The sequence below is a fragment of the Phoenix dactylifera genome, chromosome 3, assembly GCF_009389715.1.
Source record: "Phoenix dactylifera cultivar Barhee BC4 chromosome 3, palm_55x_up_171113_PBpolish2nd_filt_p, whole genome shotgun sequence".
In the NCBI taxonomy this organism is placed as follows: Eukaryota; Viridiplantae; Streptophyta; class Magnoliopsida; order Arecales; family Arecaceae; genus Phoenix; species Phoenix dactylifera.
In genome coordinates, this window is record NC_052394.1 from 13201022 (window position 1) to 13217351 (window position 16330).

At 36.1% G+C, this 16330-nt stretch overlaps 1 protein-coding gene across 1 annotated transcript; it reads left to right on the plus strand.

Moving 5' to 3' along the window:
• Nucleotides 1-862: 862 nt before the first annotated feature.
• On the plus strand, nt 863-15218 carry LOC103708016 (something about silencing protein 10). The gene is made up of 17 exons (XM_008792770.4): nt 863-1235; nt 1334-1378; nt 1489-1535; nt 2586-2679; nt 3678-3823; nt 3942-4097; nt 4433-4572; nt 7133-7217; nt 8288-8467; nt 8720-8878; nt 8956-9030; nt 9119-9261; nt 9377-9515; nt 14206-14471; nt 14583-14646; nt 14738-14806; nt 14901-15218. The coding sequence occupies exons 1-17, from the start codon at nt 1127-1129 to the stop codon at nt 15030-15032; spliced, it is 2049 nt and encodes a 682-aa protein (XP_008790992.1). The 5' UTR covers nt 863-1126; the 3' UTR covers nt 15033-15218.
• Nucleotides 15219-16330: the final 1112 nt, after the last annotated feature.

Consider the following 16330-nt stretch of genomic DNA (forward strand, 5'->3'; position numbering starts at 1 on the left):
AAAAACTAGCAATTAGCTTGCTCCAAATAGCGAAGCTTCTCCCTAACTTTTTTCTTAATATTTTTTTAGATATTATTTAAAAAGTCTCCAGATTTTTTAAGTAGGGATGGAGCTCATAGAGCAAAAGAAAAGACCTTGAACATATTTCCTTGTGCATGACTTGGTATAAATATTTTTTCTTGATCTCTCATTTACTCCCCCCTCCCAAGAAAATCATGCTCTACCCCTACAAGACGTGCATGAAATATAAAGAAAATCAAGGTTGATGTGTGAATAATTTTTTATGACTGTTTGTACCATATCTTGCATGTATATTTGGGATAATGGGCCAATTGGACTGAATTACTTATATGATGGATGAGTGCATTATTAACCCAATAAATAGATTGAGTGCCTGCCAAGACCCAATTCCATTTTAAGCCATTTTAAGGCGGGAGGGATCCGAACCTAGAGTGAAGTAAGCAATTACTGCCAGCTTTTATGGCTATCGTCCCTTATAAACCTAGCAGTAATTAAAAATTTAAAAAGAAGGTTTGTATCTAATAATTTTTATCATACTACAAAACATTGCTCATAATTCATGAAGGATTTATGAATAAATTATCCTCAACAAATCCAACATAAAGTAAGGACCATCTATTGCCGACTTTATATAAGGACAAGGAGTCTTGCCTCGAGCTTACACGTAATTTGAGATTCCTATTGCCGATTTTATATAAGGACAAGGAGTCTTGACTCGAGCTTACACGTAATTTGAGATTCGACGTGGGATCCATAATATTGTTTCTCAGAAATTTCACACAGAAAAAGTCGGCACCTTTTGCCGACTTTACCCTGGTCTTGGGATTTATTGCGGGCTATACAACCCCAAGTAGGGTTTTGGGCGCGGAGGAAGACGAGTGAATTGGGGCTAGTAGTCTGCTCTTCGCTTCAGCCACCGCCATCCCCGCCACCGTCGAGCGGCGCGGCCCTTCAAACGCCTCTGCCGACGCCGCAGCTTTCCTTCTCTCTATCTCTCTCTGCGCCCGCCGTGCGTCCTTCCTGTCGCTGCCGCCCCCTCTCTCCTTGCCGCGGTCTTAGTGCGAACGATACCATCAGTTCTCTCTTCTTCCCTTCGTTCAGAGAGATGGGAAAAGGATCGAAAAGGCAGAGAAAAGCCGCGAGAAGCTCCGTTAAAAGCCACACCAAAGATGACGCCTTTAGGGAGGACGACATGGACGACGAGATTGACGCCTGTAAGGGAAAAAAGGAGCAATTTTTCTTTTTCCTTTTCCGTTTTCCGTCTCCTGATTTATTTCTTTAAATTAATTCTCTGTGCTAAATTAATTTGCAGTTCATAAGCAGCGAGATGTGATTCCTCTCGACGTCAACGATGAAGGTGGCGACATTGCTAAGAATTATTAGGTTTTGCTTTCAAATGGGTTAAAAAAATGTCATATGGCGATTAACTTTGGTATGTTTCGTTTATGTCTTATGTGATTGTGACAGGTGATTCAGAGGATGAAGATTTAGAGGAACCCGTGTTTGATTTTGAGGTGAGCTGATAAATTCTGTGTTTAAGATGATAATTCTTGCTGCTGCTGCTTCTGCTGTTGTTTTGCATTGTAGAAAAAACTTGAGTGTAAAGAGAAGTTAACTTGGTGAGTTTTAACTTCTTTTTATTCCTTTACCCACTTAATTGTATGGGAACTTAAAAGGCTATCATTAAACTTGTGACAAATTATTCTGCTCTTCTATGAATTTTGGTATAAACAGCGAATGTGATTGGTTTTATGAATCTAATATAGGCATGAATGGACGGGTTGTTAGAACTTTATTCTGGTAAGGGATGGTGAGGGTTTAACATCTCTTATTTTGTTGTTTCTTGTGTCTTTGTTTTTATGACCAGGAAAAAAACGCCGCAGTTTGTTGTGGCTGTATTTCATGCATGATCATGTTGACCGATCATCTAAAGTATCATGATCTAAAGCATTTTATCTTTCTTTGAGTATTCTTCTTTTTCCAGTTTCATGGAACTTTGGAAACAAGTTGTTGCCTTATCTCAACCGCTGACCAGGCTTGATATGAGAAGAAAACATAAACCTTGTTGCTAAGTGGCTATCACCATAACAATTATAATATTTGTGCAAGTTGGTGCACTCTATATACTTGATCAAGTAGCATCAGATATGGCATGCAGCTATTTAAACATCTAATTTCTGAATGCATCATACATGCTCGTATGAAGCATCACAGGTAGCAAAAGTCATGCACTCAACACGTAGTGTTCCATTTGCAGTTGCCTTGTCAAGCGATCTGTGTTAGTAGTTATATGTTACAGTTTTGTGTTTTAACTCTTTCTAGAATAAAAAAGATCAAAGAATTAGTTATCTGCTTACTAGCAGGGTAACTCAAAACCTAGTATATAATAAAATATGTGTTTCATAAAGTGGCAACAAGAATTAGATTTATTTAGTTTTTTCATGAGGTGTTATGTGCAGCCAATGCCTTTATTGGGAAATGCGCCAATTCTAGTTATTATCCAACTCCTGACATGTTTTTTGACTTGTGCTATGATTTCCTCTTATTGTTTGACCTGTTAATAGGGTGGTGTTGATGATGATAGTGATGATGTCAAAAGCGATGATGATGATGATGAGGATGATGACGATGTTCGGCCTAAGGGCTTTGCTGCAAAAAGTAAGAAAAAATGGCTTCTGAATACTTTGTTGTTGTGTTGCTTTACATCTCACTGGTCATAAATAGTTTTACCTGGTTGTTTTATTATTTATTATATTCATTAATTTACGAGCAAACATGGAATTTTATGGAGAACAATTTTCTTAGAGCACACTGAAAATTTATTTCGTGGCTTAAACTTTGGATTTTTAAATTTTCTTGGACTAAAATATGCCTTCATTGAAGAGGCCTTCCTAAACTATCTAGTAGTGATAAACTATTTCCATGTGGTGCATAGCCTATCAAACATATCAAATGCTTATTTGTTTGGGCTTTTTGTCTCCTTATACTGGAATGAAGTGCTTATATTCTGCAGTCAATTATAACCTATGTAGATTAGATTACTGATGCAAGACAACCTTGGGTTTCAAAGGTTTGAGCATTTGAAATTTTAAAGGCCCTGTTTATAGACTCAATGTGGTAATGCTACAAAACCATTGTTCTATTTTGGGCCAAAGAAGTTAGGATGACTCATATTATCATGAACTTTGAGCTGGTTTATGGTTTGTATGGCAAATTACCTGAAATTATGTAGAGTTCTTGCTTAACAATGGTAATCACGCATATATGTAGGATAACTTATGATTCTAGCTTTAGGTTAAAAATTTTATGCATATTGTCAGACTATATTTGTGTACTAGTATAAAACAGTCAAAAACTGTTATATATATAATGTAAGAATTGAACGGCGGCATTTCTTAGCATGTAGATGCAGCATTTTTCTGTAGATTTTGTCCCTTTCCATGTCAATGCATGCAAAATGTCAGCATGGTTAACATGATAACTCTATCGTAGTAGCAGACCGTAATGACTAACGAACATGATATGTAATACTTAGTTCTTATCAAGAAGTCATGTACTGAATGGTATGGTTTTTGAGTCTAATATGCTCTTTGTATGATCTCATATGGATTTTGAGGACTAATTATACATCCATTCTCTGATTGAATGGTATATAGTTGCAAGACAGGCAAAATATTTACAGCAGAAGTTTGGAGGTGGAGAAGATGAAATGGATGATCAGGAAGAGGAGGAAGAAGAAAAGAAGGCTGTATGGGGTAGGAAAAAGAACTTGTATTATAATGCCGATAATGTTGACTATGAGGTATGGGATGTTGTTCACTTCTTCGCATAACTTATTCATCCTTTGTAGATAAGTACCTTCAGGGATGTTTGACTCAGGTCTTCAAGTTTTGTTATCATTTTTTTCTTTTAAATTAAAGCTTCAATCGAGTGATGAAGACTTTCCCATGGAAGAGGAGGCTGAGGTTCTGAAGATCCAGAGAGAGAAGGCAAAGTCTCTTTCAATGGAAGACTTTGGCATTGAAGAGGCTGACCATGATGAAAGTGATTCTGATAAATGGGACAAAACCATTCAGGTGATGACTATAAATTATTCTTGTTATTAAAACAAGAAATGGTCTTGTTTATTCTTCATGCATAATGATTTGCGAGGCACTTAGATTCCTGTTGCTGATACAACTGTGTGAACATAATTTGGATTTACAATTTGGAACAGAAATGATGTTCAAACAAAGATTAGCTGGATGAAGCATAATGTAACCTAATCTCTTTGCATAACGAAATACTTGTAATATATAGAGCTTTTTAAACTTTAAAACTCAATTTAAAAATATTAAACTGGGGTTTGGTGCGTTCTTATATTTTTATCAATTTTAGAGCTTTATCTCATAAAAGAGACATTTTAAAACAGGAAGCTTTGGATGGAAAGAAAATCATGGGTAAAGTTGATGTGGATGGTGCATTTGAAGATAATCCCTTTGAGAACTATGAGAAGATTAAGAAAGATCTTAGTGCGCTGTCAAAGGAGGAGCAAATGGATGTTGTGTACAGGTACGCTTTTGTTCCACATTACTGTCCAATCTTATCAAACTTCATATATTTGCAGTCAACACATCTTTTTCTATTAATGTTTTGAGTTAACAAACATAATCTGCTGCCTGCCTGAGTTCATGAACCATTTGGTCATTTTGTTACAAATTCGATTCCTGAGAGTTAATAAAACTTTTGAAGCGCATTTAATATTGTGCATTAAATTTTTCCTGTTTCACTAATCTTGCTGCAACACTTAATATATGGTTCTGCATTTGACTTAAAATATCTTATTATGAGCATTTGTATTTGACATGATAAGAAAAAACACAAATGAAGATGTTCACATTTGACCTAGTTAACAAATTTAGAAGTGTTTGAGACATCATTAAAAAAATTCTGGTGTTTCCTATACCCATTAACCTTCTACCTTTGCAATCTTATTTTAATGCATGGAATAATGTTTTCATGACAATTTGTTGACTTGATACCAAACTGTTAGTATTGGTGCGAAATTCTTGGCCAAGGCTAGTTGGAAGGTAGGTTGAGCTTACCTTGATCCCCTTATCTTGGTCCTGCCATAATATCCTTCTTTGCTGATGAATACTTCGATTATCTTTGTTTCATTAATCTATTTAACAGCCTATCATAATGCGAAAATATGTTTTTTTTCTTTTGTGCTTGTGGCATTTGAGTGCCTACATTTTAGGAAGATTATACAAGATAAGCAAATAAATAGGAAATAAATGTGTCCTAGCCAGACTAATTTGCTGATGACATATTAAATTTCCCCTTTTCATAGATTCTTGTATGCATAGGTTTTTATAGCTAGTCACATCCTTAAATTCATCTTGGTTGACAAAAAAATAAATTTTGTGTTTTTCGTCCTAATATTTGGCTTTGACTTATGGATGGCAGTGACCTTTATCTTGAAGGGGATTGTGCAAGTGCATGTTCTGGCATGTGCTCGAGGATAAAAACTTAAATATTAATCTTCTGACATACTTTTGAAATCCTTGATCCCCTCACCTTGTGTGGGAGTAGGAGTGCAAGGCACTGAAAACATAAATGGGTCCAACAGGTGTACATTGGGGCAGTTGCTGGTCACTAAAATGGTATTTAGTGCATCTCTTTATGACATCTTCACATTACTTATGATATGGAAATTATAAATTGATGACATTTCTCCCTCTAGCCTCGGCTCTCATCATTCTTTGAAAGCCGTAGTAGATGAGGTGGAGTAACTTATACTGAATATTTGCGAGAATCCCTCTCAACAGCAATGTGGGTATTATATGTTAGCATGCCAGTTGATCATGTTCCACCTCATCAATCATCATGAATGTCATCATGGTATCCATGGGGTCTTGCACCAACTGTTTAGGGTCAACTTTCAGGATTGGGTAATGCATGTTGGGATATATATTTGGAAAACAAATTTTGAACGCTTGAGAATGTATAGGTGTAAATTTATCTTTGCCAGATCTTACATTAGCTTTAGATGTTTTGGATCGCTTCAACTCTGGGGTAGGCAGTTACTGGTCTGAACTAGCATTTCATACCCAAAGGAGGGTCATTGAGGTGGTCTTACAAGGACACTCGTGAATTTTAATGTTAATTTTTTTTTTGGGGTTCTTAAAGAGGAAAAAATCACAGCAAAGAATATGACACCTTATCCATGTTGATAAGAAGGGGCCATTGCTTGGTGCAATTATAAAGGCTTAAGAAAATAAGTGCAACGACACCGGTTCTAGTCTTGGGGCAGCCATTTTGTGTAACAAAATACCTAAGGTTAGATCTATCTGCAGTTCGCCCCTTCCTAGGACTCTGGATCATCATGAACATAATTGGGTAATGACCTTTTAATCTATGTTAATAAATTTTTTTCTAATCTATGTTAATAAAAATTAACTTATCCTGTTTTCATGGCTTGTCAGCATATGCCTAATTTAAAAAGATGGATGATAGTGATTGACCGTGATTTTATTTATAAATAAATGTTATTTCTACGTCCTGTGCACATGATAGATCCATGACGATGGAGCTGGACTCTATGATCTCATGGTGAAAATATTAAATGAATAACTGTGATTCCATTAAAAGAACTTTTGCATGACATGTGAGATGCACATGACTAATTCAAGTGGAAGGAATATTTTATGCACCTCTTTTTCTCTAAAGGAGTCAAGACTCAAGAGGGATCTACTTTTTCAAGGATCAAGTGGCTTTAAGGTGGAATTGACTGGCTGAAAACTTGTTTGCCACATTTGCAAGCCTCATCCCTGCACTGCTTGAAGTGGGGTTGGGGGTTGCTGTTTTCTGAATCTGGATTCTAAAATGAAGAAGCCAGGAAGGGATGACAGAACATAGTACTTGCGGCCACACCAAAAATAATAAAAAAATCACCTTGCATGTCAAATGAGGAATTTTTTTCTTTACAACTAGTTTATATATTTAAAATAAATTTTGATTTTTCTTTTTTTATTAGATACCATCCATAAGTACATATATGCTTGCATTCGTACATAAATACATTATATGTATTCTGGATCCGTGTCATCATATTCTTCTTTTCTTGCAGTTCTGCACCTGAACTAGTTGGCTTGCTTTCAGAATTGAATGAGGCATTTGACCAACTTCAAAAAGTGAAACCAGTTCTATTCAAGGTAATTGCAAAATGTTTCATTCTCGCTATATCATTCCTCAGTTCTTACAATTAATAAATGTTACCAGTGTCTCCTCAGTTCTCATGCATGTCGTGCTATCTTGTGCTTTCCTCCCTCAGATATTCTAGTATCAGCCAGTGGATTAAATGAAATCATAAAAATATTTTCCTTTTCGCAGATTCATTAGTTTTGTTTCCTTATGTTCTTTCATGTTTGCTGGATGTGGGTTTGGAGGTACTTAGATGTATAAACCATTTATTTGGCCTCACTACTAAAAGGGTGAAGATGTAGTTATTGGAAAGCATTCATTCTTTTTTTTTTATTTTCCCACTTGCATCGATAGTTTTATGTCCAAGTTGACTAAAATTTGAATGATGACTAGTTGATTTACTCATTCAATGGCTGCTATATCTAGAACCTCTTAAAAGGGGAGCATGCTCAATTAGTATGGAAATTGTGAAAATCGTTTTCACAATGCTCAATTAGTTGTTATCCATGTGCGAATCTGTTGATGCATATCAATTTCATGTTTAGGTCAATATCTTGACAATTTGTGCATGTAATCAATTTTATCCAATTATGCCTGGAAGCTTTATATTTTCTGCTATCTTGCCTTCTAATAATATAATTCAAGAGTTTACATGATCTAGTTCGCTTATTTTGGAAACTAGGTGTGGCATTTTTTTAGTTGAAGAAAAGTCTATTTCAACAATTGATTAAGGTGAATGCATTGGGTGCTATTCAAACATTCTGATTCTTGTGAATGTGATAAATCTTACACGAAAACATATGGACTGCTGTGATCATCTGGTTCAGTGTCATTATTCATGACTTTTCTAGATATATGAACTCGTGTTTTTTTTTTTGTATTTTTTCATTTGAATATCTTTGAAGAAAATAAATTTTGATAAAGTATTTTTTCCCTTTATTTCTTTCTTGGAAGAAAATTTTCTTGAGGGGGTGAGTGATTATTGATTTAAATGTTGACGCTATAGAATGGATGCATGTTTGTTCAAAACATGCACTGTGTCCAGTTGTTTGTTTGTCTGATGCATATCTGTCTTTTGAAGGTGCGAGAGAGAAAAGATACAGCTGACGGGATTATGCACTATTTGGAGGTGAAACAGATTTTGCTGTTGACTTATTGCCAAGCAATTAGTTTTTATCTTCTTCTCAAGTCAGAGGGGCATCCTGTTCGAGATCATCCTGTAATAGGTCGGCTGGTGGAGATCAAGAACTTGGTGGAGAAGGTTCATTTAATTTCTAATGAAATATTATGTCTTGTCATAGTCAGCTTATTTCATTTTATTACTGTATATTCTTTTTCCTTCTCCTTCTTCTTTTTATATATTTTTCTTTATTTGAAACATGTCTTGTTCAGAAGCTAGCACATGGAAATCTTGTTATGAATTTTGGTTTCATATGTCTAGAAGTAACTAATAAGTGGTGGCACGTTCTGCCATCATTCAGGTGCCACCTTTTTAATACATCTTTCTGAACAGGTGAAGCAGATTGACGCGAATCTTCCATCCCAAATTGAGGACATTGTCAATCATAATTCTGCAAATGGCTCCAGTAATGGACTGGTCGGGGAAAGTGTTCCATTAGAACCTGAACCACAAACAGCTGGCCAATCTGCTAAACCATATGAAGCCGCATTGGTATTTGTCTTTAATATGCAACCATTTGTAAATATTACGTATACTATTCCTCAAACTCATCATTGATGATACTGCAGGTGAATGAAACAACTGAATTAGCAAAGGTCGACTCAAAGGATAATCACAATGGAAGTGCCGATCAGAAACAGCAGGTTGTTCATGGAACTTGACCTTTTTAAGTCTATTTTTGGCTTTTTGATAAAGAAATTAGAGTAACAGATGCAAGTTTTTACAAGACAGGATGCTCGAGTTGGATTACAAAGCTTGGAAATGCTTAAAGTAAGAGCAAATCTTGAAGAAAAGTTGAAGCAGAAAGGCATATACAATTTCACCAGATCAAAATCTGAAAAAATGCAAAATCATACTCTGAAGCCGGTTAACCGGTACTTTTTTCTGGATATGGAAGCATAAATATGCATGGTTTTTCTGTCCGAATAGAAAATTTCCAGGTTAAATCTTTTTATTTTCTAATATCAGATTTTTTTATTATTTAAACAGATCTCTAGGAGCAGCAAATGATTTTGATGATGAGGTGCAGCAGAATGCAATAGGCCATCACATGAATAATGGTCGTGCGAGTTTATTGAAGACGGATAAACTATCTCAACTGGTTGCTACTAAAGTAAACAGGTCAAAGGTATGCAAGTTAAACTCAATAATCAAATATGATTACAGAATATTTTATGCTTTGTTCACATGTCATTTGGTCAACATTTTGTTTAGATATTACGATCAAATGATTCTGCAACACAAAAAACCAAAGCTGTTTGAACTGTGGAGATGTAATATTTAATTTATAGTTGTTTTACCTGTTCTTCTCATTTGCCTTGCTGGTTGCTGTTATTATGGGGAGACTTTTATGACTTGTTTTCCTTTCATTTTCTTTCTTCTCTTTCTTTCTTTTTTTATAAAAAGAAGTTTAGTGCACATAATATGTCCTTTTAGCAGTTAATTTGGGTATATTAGTATTAGTATAATCTGCATGAATAACATATATTGTGATCTTCGAACATTATTCTATCTGGCAAACATGATCCTATGAAATCAGTTCATTTGGATGTGGTGTTCATGTCATTTTTTTTGATTGATTGGTTTTAAGAAACTTCATCTGATGGAGAAAAATAGGAGCACAAAATGCTAGGTAATGGCATGGAGTAGTTAAGCTGTAAACCCAAATAGAGAGATCAGACAAACTGTATGCAGGACTGATGTGTTTGTTTCAAGGGAGGCACCTATTTTATCATTCTTTTTTGTATCTTCCTAATAAGTGTTGCATGCAGCTAAAATTACATTATTTACCAATCCATAATTGTACTATTAAGCCAAGTGCATGTAAAGACCATTAACTAATAAGAATAGAATACAATGTTTGGTCATTCTTCTATGAAGTCGACTAAACTTGCTGGTCAGCACTTGTACATGTAACATATTGGCACAAGCCGACCCATTGGCATTTTATGTCAGCTAATCTTCTGCCTAGGGTATCGGTCTGCTTTGGACTTCACTCCCACATTCTGTTCCAAGTGGCTTAAGTTCTTTCTGAAAGCCTCTTTATGCCACCTTCACAACTGAACCTTATTTGGTTAACTAAGAGCTTAACTCGTATTTTGAGAATTTCTCCAGGTTTCTAAGAGCTTAACTTGTATTTTGGGAAGCTTCTCTCAGTTCCAAGGTGTTTCTAAAATTTTCATCTGCAGTAAGGAGTTAATGCCATTCAATAACTTCCACATCTTGGCTTGTCCAATTTGCCTAAAAAACTAATTCAGGAACTCATATTAATAGCGTCAAATTTTTATTTACTTGGATATCTAGATTTAGAACATGACTATATAAAATCTGTTCCTTTTTTTTATATATATCATTCATCTACTGATCGTTTTTAATCATGTTTAGAAAGAATTCGAGCGATCCTGTGAAGGGTACAACTGTTGTGAGCATGGTCGACCATAGATATGGCTGATTAAGTTGGTAATTGAAGCTAAATATGCTAACGAAATTAAATCGGGCATGCTGAAAATGTTGGAAAAATTAGATGAAATCTGAAAGTGAAACTTTAATCTATGCTCGTCATTGATAAAGGTAATTATTATTGCTTATTGTGCATATACTATGGGTTTACTTATTGTTTACAGGATCATATAATAAAGTATATAGAAATTCACTTGCCACATCATTCAATGAGGATTCCTAGTTATGGAACTCACCGAATAATTGAAAAGAAAATATGATATCTTTATTCTAAGATAAAGAATATGAAGTGTTCAGAATGCATGAACATGTGAATAGCCATGTTCCATGTGGACAATACAAAATTCTTTATCCCTCTTAAATTTGTATTAGAACTATTAGCTACCACAGTGTAAATCTGAATGGCTTCTCATGTGAATGCAACTTCACTACATACTAATGTAGGATCTGCAGCTTATGTTTCAACTGTTTGAGAATTATTACTCTTTTGGATCTGTTTTTTCTAATTTTCTTCTTGTCAAAGTAACTGCATCCTGAAAAATTGTGTTAGCACAAATGGTTCCCTATCCTTCTGCGGTTATTTATGATTAGTGCTCAGCATGCGCTGCACGTGTAGGATAGTCAAGGAGGAGCAATATATGGTCATGATTTATTTAGTGTTTGAAGTAGATCAGATAAATGTATTCCATAGTTGATTTTATTTAATTTTCTTTTAGAGCCATTTGTAGACGGCAAATATGAAGAGGTGCATTGACTAAAAGAAGAGAATTTAGGTGCATGGCCTCGCTTGATTGGCGCAGTGCATGCATGGTCTGCCAAGCCATATTGAACTGCTCAATTTGGGGCGTACAAACTCATATTGGTACAAACCAAGTTGGTTTGGTCTAGGGGTGGCAATTTACTCCGTTCCATTGGGCATCCGACCTACCCTAATAAGGTGAGTTTCGGTCTAGGGGTGGCAATTTACTCCATTCCATTGGGCATCCGACCTACCCTAATAAGGTGGGTTTTGTTTGACCCGCAATGGATCTGGGGAGGGTACGAGTAATGGTCAAACCCGCCCCGAATCTGACTCGGATATATATAAATCTTCACAAATCCCTTCCCCAAGGCAAAAAATTGATTTGTATGAAAAAAAAAATTAATTTTTGTAGTTTTACTTGAATCAATTCGTCCAACCTACCCCATCTAACTCTACCCATCGTGCCTTGCCCTCCTCCAAGGCAAGTATAGGATGGGTACAGGTCCCCGACTTGTTGCTATCCCTAGTTTGGTTTCTTAGTTCGGGAACCAGTGCGAATCGGCCCGAACTACTCCAAACCAAGACAAACCACCCGATTCTATTCAGTTGGAGTGGTTCTGGTTAGTTTGGGCCATCCCATGACTAAAAAGAGAGAAGGCCACAAGATGCCATTCTCTCTTCAAAAATTGTGAAATGGACAGTGGGTTTTGTGAGGAAGAATTTGTATATTTTATTTCAAGATTAGGTTCACGATAAACAATTAAAATTTATGCCCTAATTAAAAGGCATGGAAAGGAAGATGGTTTTCATCGTAATCAGTTTTCAAATTTGTAGATAATGACAGACTAGGGCATGTAGATCTCATATAAATTCTCAAGAAATAGTTTTCTCTTCAATTCATCTAGAAGAGCGACTATTGAATACCTATAACCACAACATTTAATATTTGAATAAAAATCTTGCCCACCCTGAAGAATGTATGTCATGCTTTTAAGCAAAACAATTAACCATTGTCCAAGCTTTGTGTCAGTTACTTGAACCATCAAATAAAAACACTTTTCATGGTTAGTGATTGGAGAAGGAAAGCGCTTACAAATTGGTATCTCAAAGACCAAAATGTACCTCAATCATACTCTTTTGTCATAAGAAACCTTAGAATCCTCCTATAATGTTTTTAACTCTTGATGGATCAATGGTTGCATAGCAAAACGAAAGCTTAAGAAAACCTTAATACTGTTTTGGTCAGACTAGTGACTCTTTCGTAGGTGCTTATTGTAAATCAGGCAGTAAGAATTAGAGAGATATAGAGAGGTGCAAGCCTACGAGCAAGACAATAACTAGACCTTTGGGTGTCATGTCTGCCTATATAACAGGATAATGTAGTCCATGTCAATATATAAAATGAAGGCAAAGAAACTTAAAGTAAGGGGAGGATGGCAAAAGTCAAAAGAAAGAGTTTAAGAAGAAGGTAACAGTTAAAATAAAGATGTAATAGTAGAAGTTAGGGCATACAATGAAATTGCATCAATGAGCCAAGTTACAAATCTATGTTTAATTATTACGGTTGCATTTGTTAAGCAATCATACGATCTCTAGGGTACTAATATGAAATACAATAACTTAAAATCCTCTTAAAATCATAATTTGAATATCATAAATCTTTAAATAATCATAAAAAAATAAATAAATGAAAAGGCAAACAGCAGTGAACCGGTACTTAATTACTATGCATCTCGGCACCAATTGTATGTATGGTTTGGCTCGACACTGTACCACACCAGTACCTAACTGGTATAATTCCTATTGCCAAGATTGTGGACCTTGGGTGCATGGTTCTGCACTGGGTATTTGCGTTTATGGTAAAGATATATTTCTCCTGTGTCTTTGTTATTCATCCTTTATAGAATGAATTTGGAAGGTCCTAGTTAGCTGGTAAAAGAGATCAGTTAGAAGAAATATGAAACTCATGGTCTAACCAGCTTCTACATGAGAAGCTTAGCATCATAGGCACAGTGAGCATCGGCATGCTTTACACATTCAAGAGGAAGGAACAACCCCATCAATTATGATTGTTTAGTGGAGGATTTGCTGTAATTCCTCTGTTTTAGAGAGTGAATATAAAGAGGATTCAGCTAAAAAGAAGTGTATATTTGTAGAAGGGAAATGAGATAGCCTCATGTCCAAGTGCGCATCTGTGCTAGGCATTGTTCTTTACGCGGCAGAGTATAATGTACTGGTTGGTGTTGGGCACATGTAAGATGCACATGTTTTGTGTAAGGGGAAGGAGCATTTGATGGATGTCGGTGATTCCATAAATCATGAATTTCTGGAGTAGATTTATTACAGATATACTCATTAGATTTTGTGTACTTATCCTAGTCATGTACTAGGGTGAAAATTGAGGGGTGCATCTCCATGTAGAAGAGCTTGTTTAGAAGGGAATGAGACTTGGCTTCTTATCCATTTCGTTGAAACTTATGTTTCACCAGCAGATATTCAGCCAGTCCGGGCATTTACATTATATATTATATGGCGATTAGTTTTGCTGATACATTCTTGTTATCAATTTATGAGGGTCGTAATATTCACATCTTCTGTCAAACCACTTTGCTTCAAGGTTACTTCTGGTGATGATGACCTGCCCAAGCGAGACGATATTGGAGAAAGGCGGAGAAAACATGAGCTCCATGTTCTTGCAAGGGCTGGAGCAAATCCTATGGATGATGATGATATGGCAGTTGAAGATGGTAGTCTTGACAGAAATCCCATGAATATTGATGCCTCAGAAGATGGTGAGGCCATAGGCTCTGAGGATGAATTCTACAAGGAGGTAAAAAAACAAAGGGCTGAAAAACTCAAGGCCAAAGCAGAGCTATATTCAAGGTATACTTCCATTCTAGAAAATTAAAAATTGCACTGCAGCTTACCATTTTGTCGTATAGTGAGCTGTGTTATAAAGGTAGTTCTCACATCATGCTGTATCATTTGTCACAGAACTCCAGCCATTCTATCATCAGTGGAACCAGAAGCAGATGGTAAAAGGCAGATCACATACCAGGTTGGTGCTCCTCATTCAGTCTTGGTCGAACTTTATAATACCTATGAGGTAATCTGGAACTCTGAAACATTATACTTAATCTATGCAACAGATGGAGAAGAATAGAGGACTCACTCGTCCTCGGAAGAAGCTTACAAAAATTCCAAGAAAGAAATACAAGGTAACTGCTGTGAGTTTGAATTATTTTATTGGATCACAATGCATCTTCCACAGTTTTTTTTTAATATCTCAACATCCCATGTCTGGTTGTTCAGATTAAGCACCAAAAAGCAGTCATCAGACGGAAAGGGCAAGTCCGCGAGGTTAGGAAGCCTACTGGTCCATATGGTGGTGAGTCAACTGGAATCAACACCAGTGTCAGCAGAAGTATTAGGTTCAAGAGTTGAGAACATCAAATTTGGAATCATGGGTGCAGCTCAAGAAGATTATGCCATATGTTTGGGCCAAGTTTTGATGTACATTGTGGATTCCACTAAAAAAAATGATGGTATCATACTGGATGTTCAATTTTTGGTTCTCCTGTTGTGTAGGCATTTATACAATGAATGAGCTTCGTGTTCAATTTTGGGTTCTCCTGTTCTCCCCTCCCCCCCTCTCTCTTCTCTCGCATGCATGCACACATGCGCGCGCATGTACATATACACATGTACATGCATATATGCGTCCCAATCCACATGCACACGTCCGAGCGCATGCGCATAGAATGTCTTTGAACTTCTGTTAGCCAAAAGAAACAGCAATCGTTCGTCTTGATGCTCTAAGTATGAAAGATGGTCTGTAGAAACTCCTTTCGAGTATTGGGTAGCTAGTCAATCATGATTTTTAAGAGATTGATAGTAGCCAAAAAATTTTAATTTATTGCTCAGAGGAACTATTCTTCTTAGATGTAATTGCTGGAACACTACCATCTCGTATTTCCTGTTTATGCATCTATTAAATTCTCTTCCTTAACTCTAGTTCACTACTTCAAGTGTGGACCAATGTTATCAGACATGGCGTCAACCTCATCTGTTGCTGTAAAATCTTGACGATTTCTGTTTTGTTTTACCAATAGCCGAGTTGGGTGAACAGGGCAATGGTTGTATATTAAGTGGCATTCGATTCCCTGTTAAATGCACAAAGCAGCAGAGGTTGTAGCAGTTGTGGCAATGATAATTTAAGCATTGGACATTAATGGGGGTTCCTAACGCAGTCCTTACAAGATTCATACTGCATTCTTCCTTCTGAGTTCTTTCTCGTTGTATGTTAAATGTTGTTTAAAGGATTGTTTGTCCCTTATCTTTTCCTCTATCACTGCGAGTGCCGCCATTTAGAGTTAGCACTTTGTTCTGGCCGTGATTTCCTCGTCGGTTGGAAGTAATAAAAATTTATGATTCAAAAGTCATATAACAAATATTCGTTATTTAAAGGACTCTCAAATTTATGGTTTACTGTTTCCTGTTTTCTTCTTTCAATTAGGTAGTGTAATTTATGATGCTTAGATGAGATTGCAATGTACACCTACCCACCAATTGACAACTCATATGGTTGGTACAAAATTTAATGAGGTTGTTGTGGTCCCTCTGCATTGCCTCTTCGAAACCATCTTAATTGTGGGTGAATATATCATGCATGTCTTTACTATAGAGAAAAAATAATGCAATTAGGAGTGTAAATGAGCCGAGTTAAGTATTAGCTGCTCTAG

What these genes read in the sequence shown, in the direction of transcription:
- LOC103708016 (XM_008792770.4), top strand. Translation starts at nt 1,127, where the DNA reads ATGGGAAAAGGATCGAAAAGGCAGAGAAAAGCCGCGAGAAGCTCCGTT. An exon ending in ACTCTGAAGCCGGTTAACCG is followed by an intron (nt 9,262 to 9,376) that starts GTACTTTTTTCT and finishes TTATTTAAACAG; the next exon opens with ATCTCTAGGAGCAGCAAATG. An exon ending in CTAAAGTAAACAGGTCAAAG is followed by an intron (nt 9,516 to 14,205) that starts GTATGCAAGTTA and finishes CTTTGCTTCAAG; the next exon opens with GTTACTTCTGGTGATGATGA.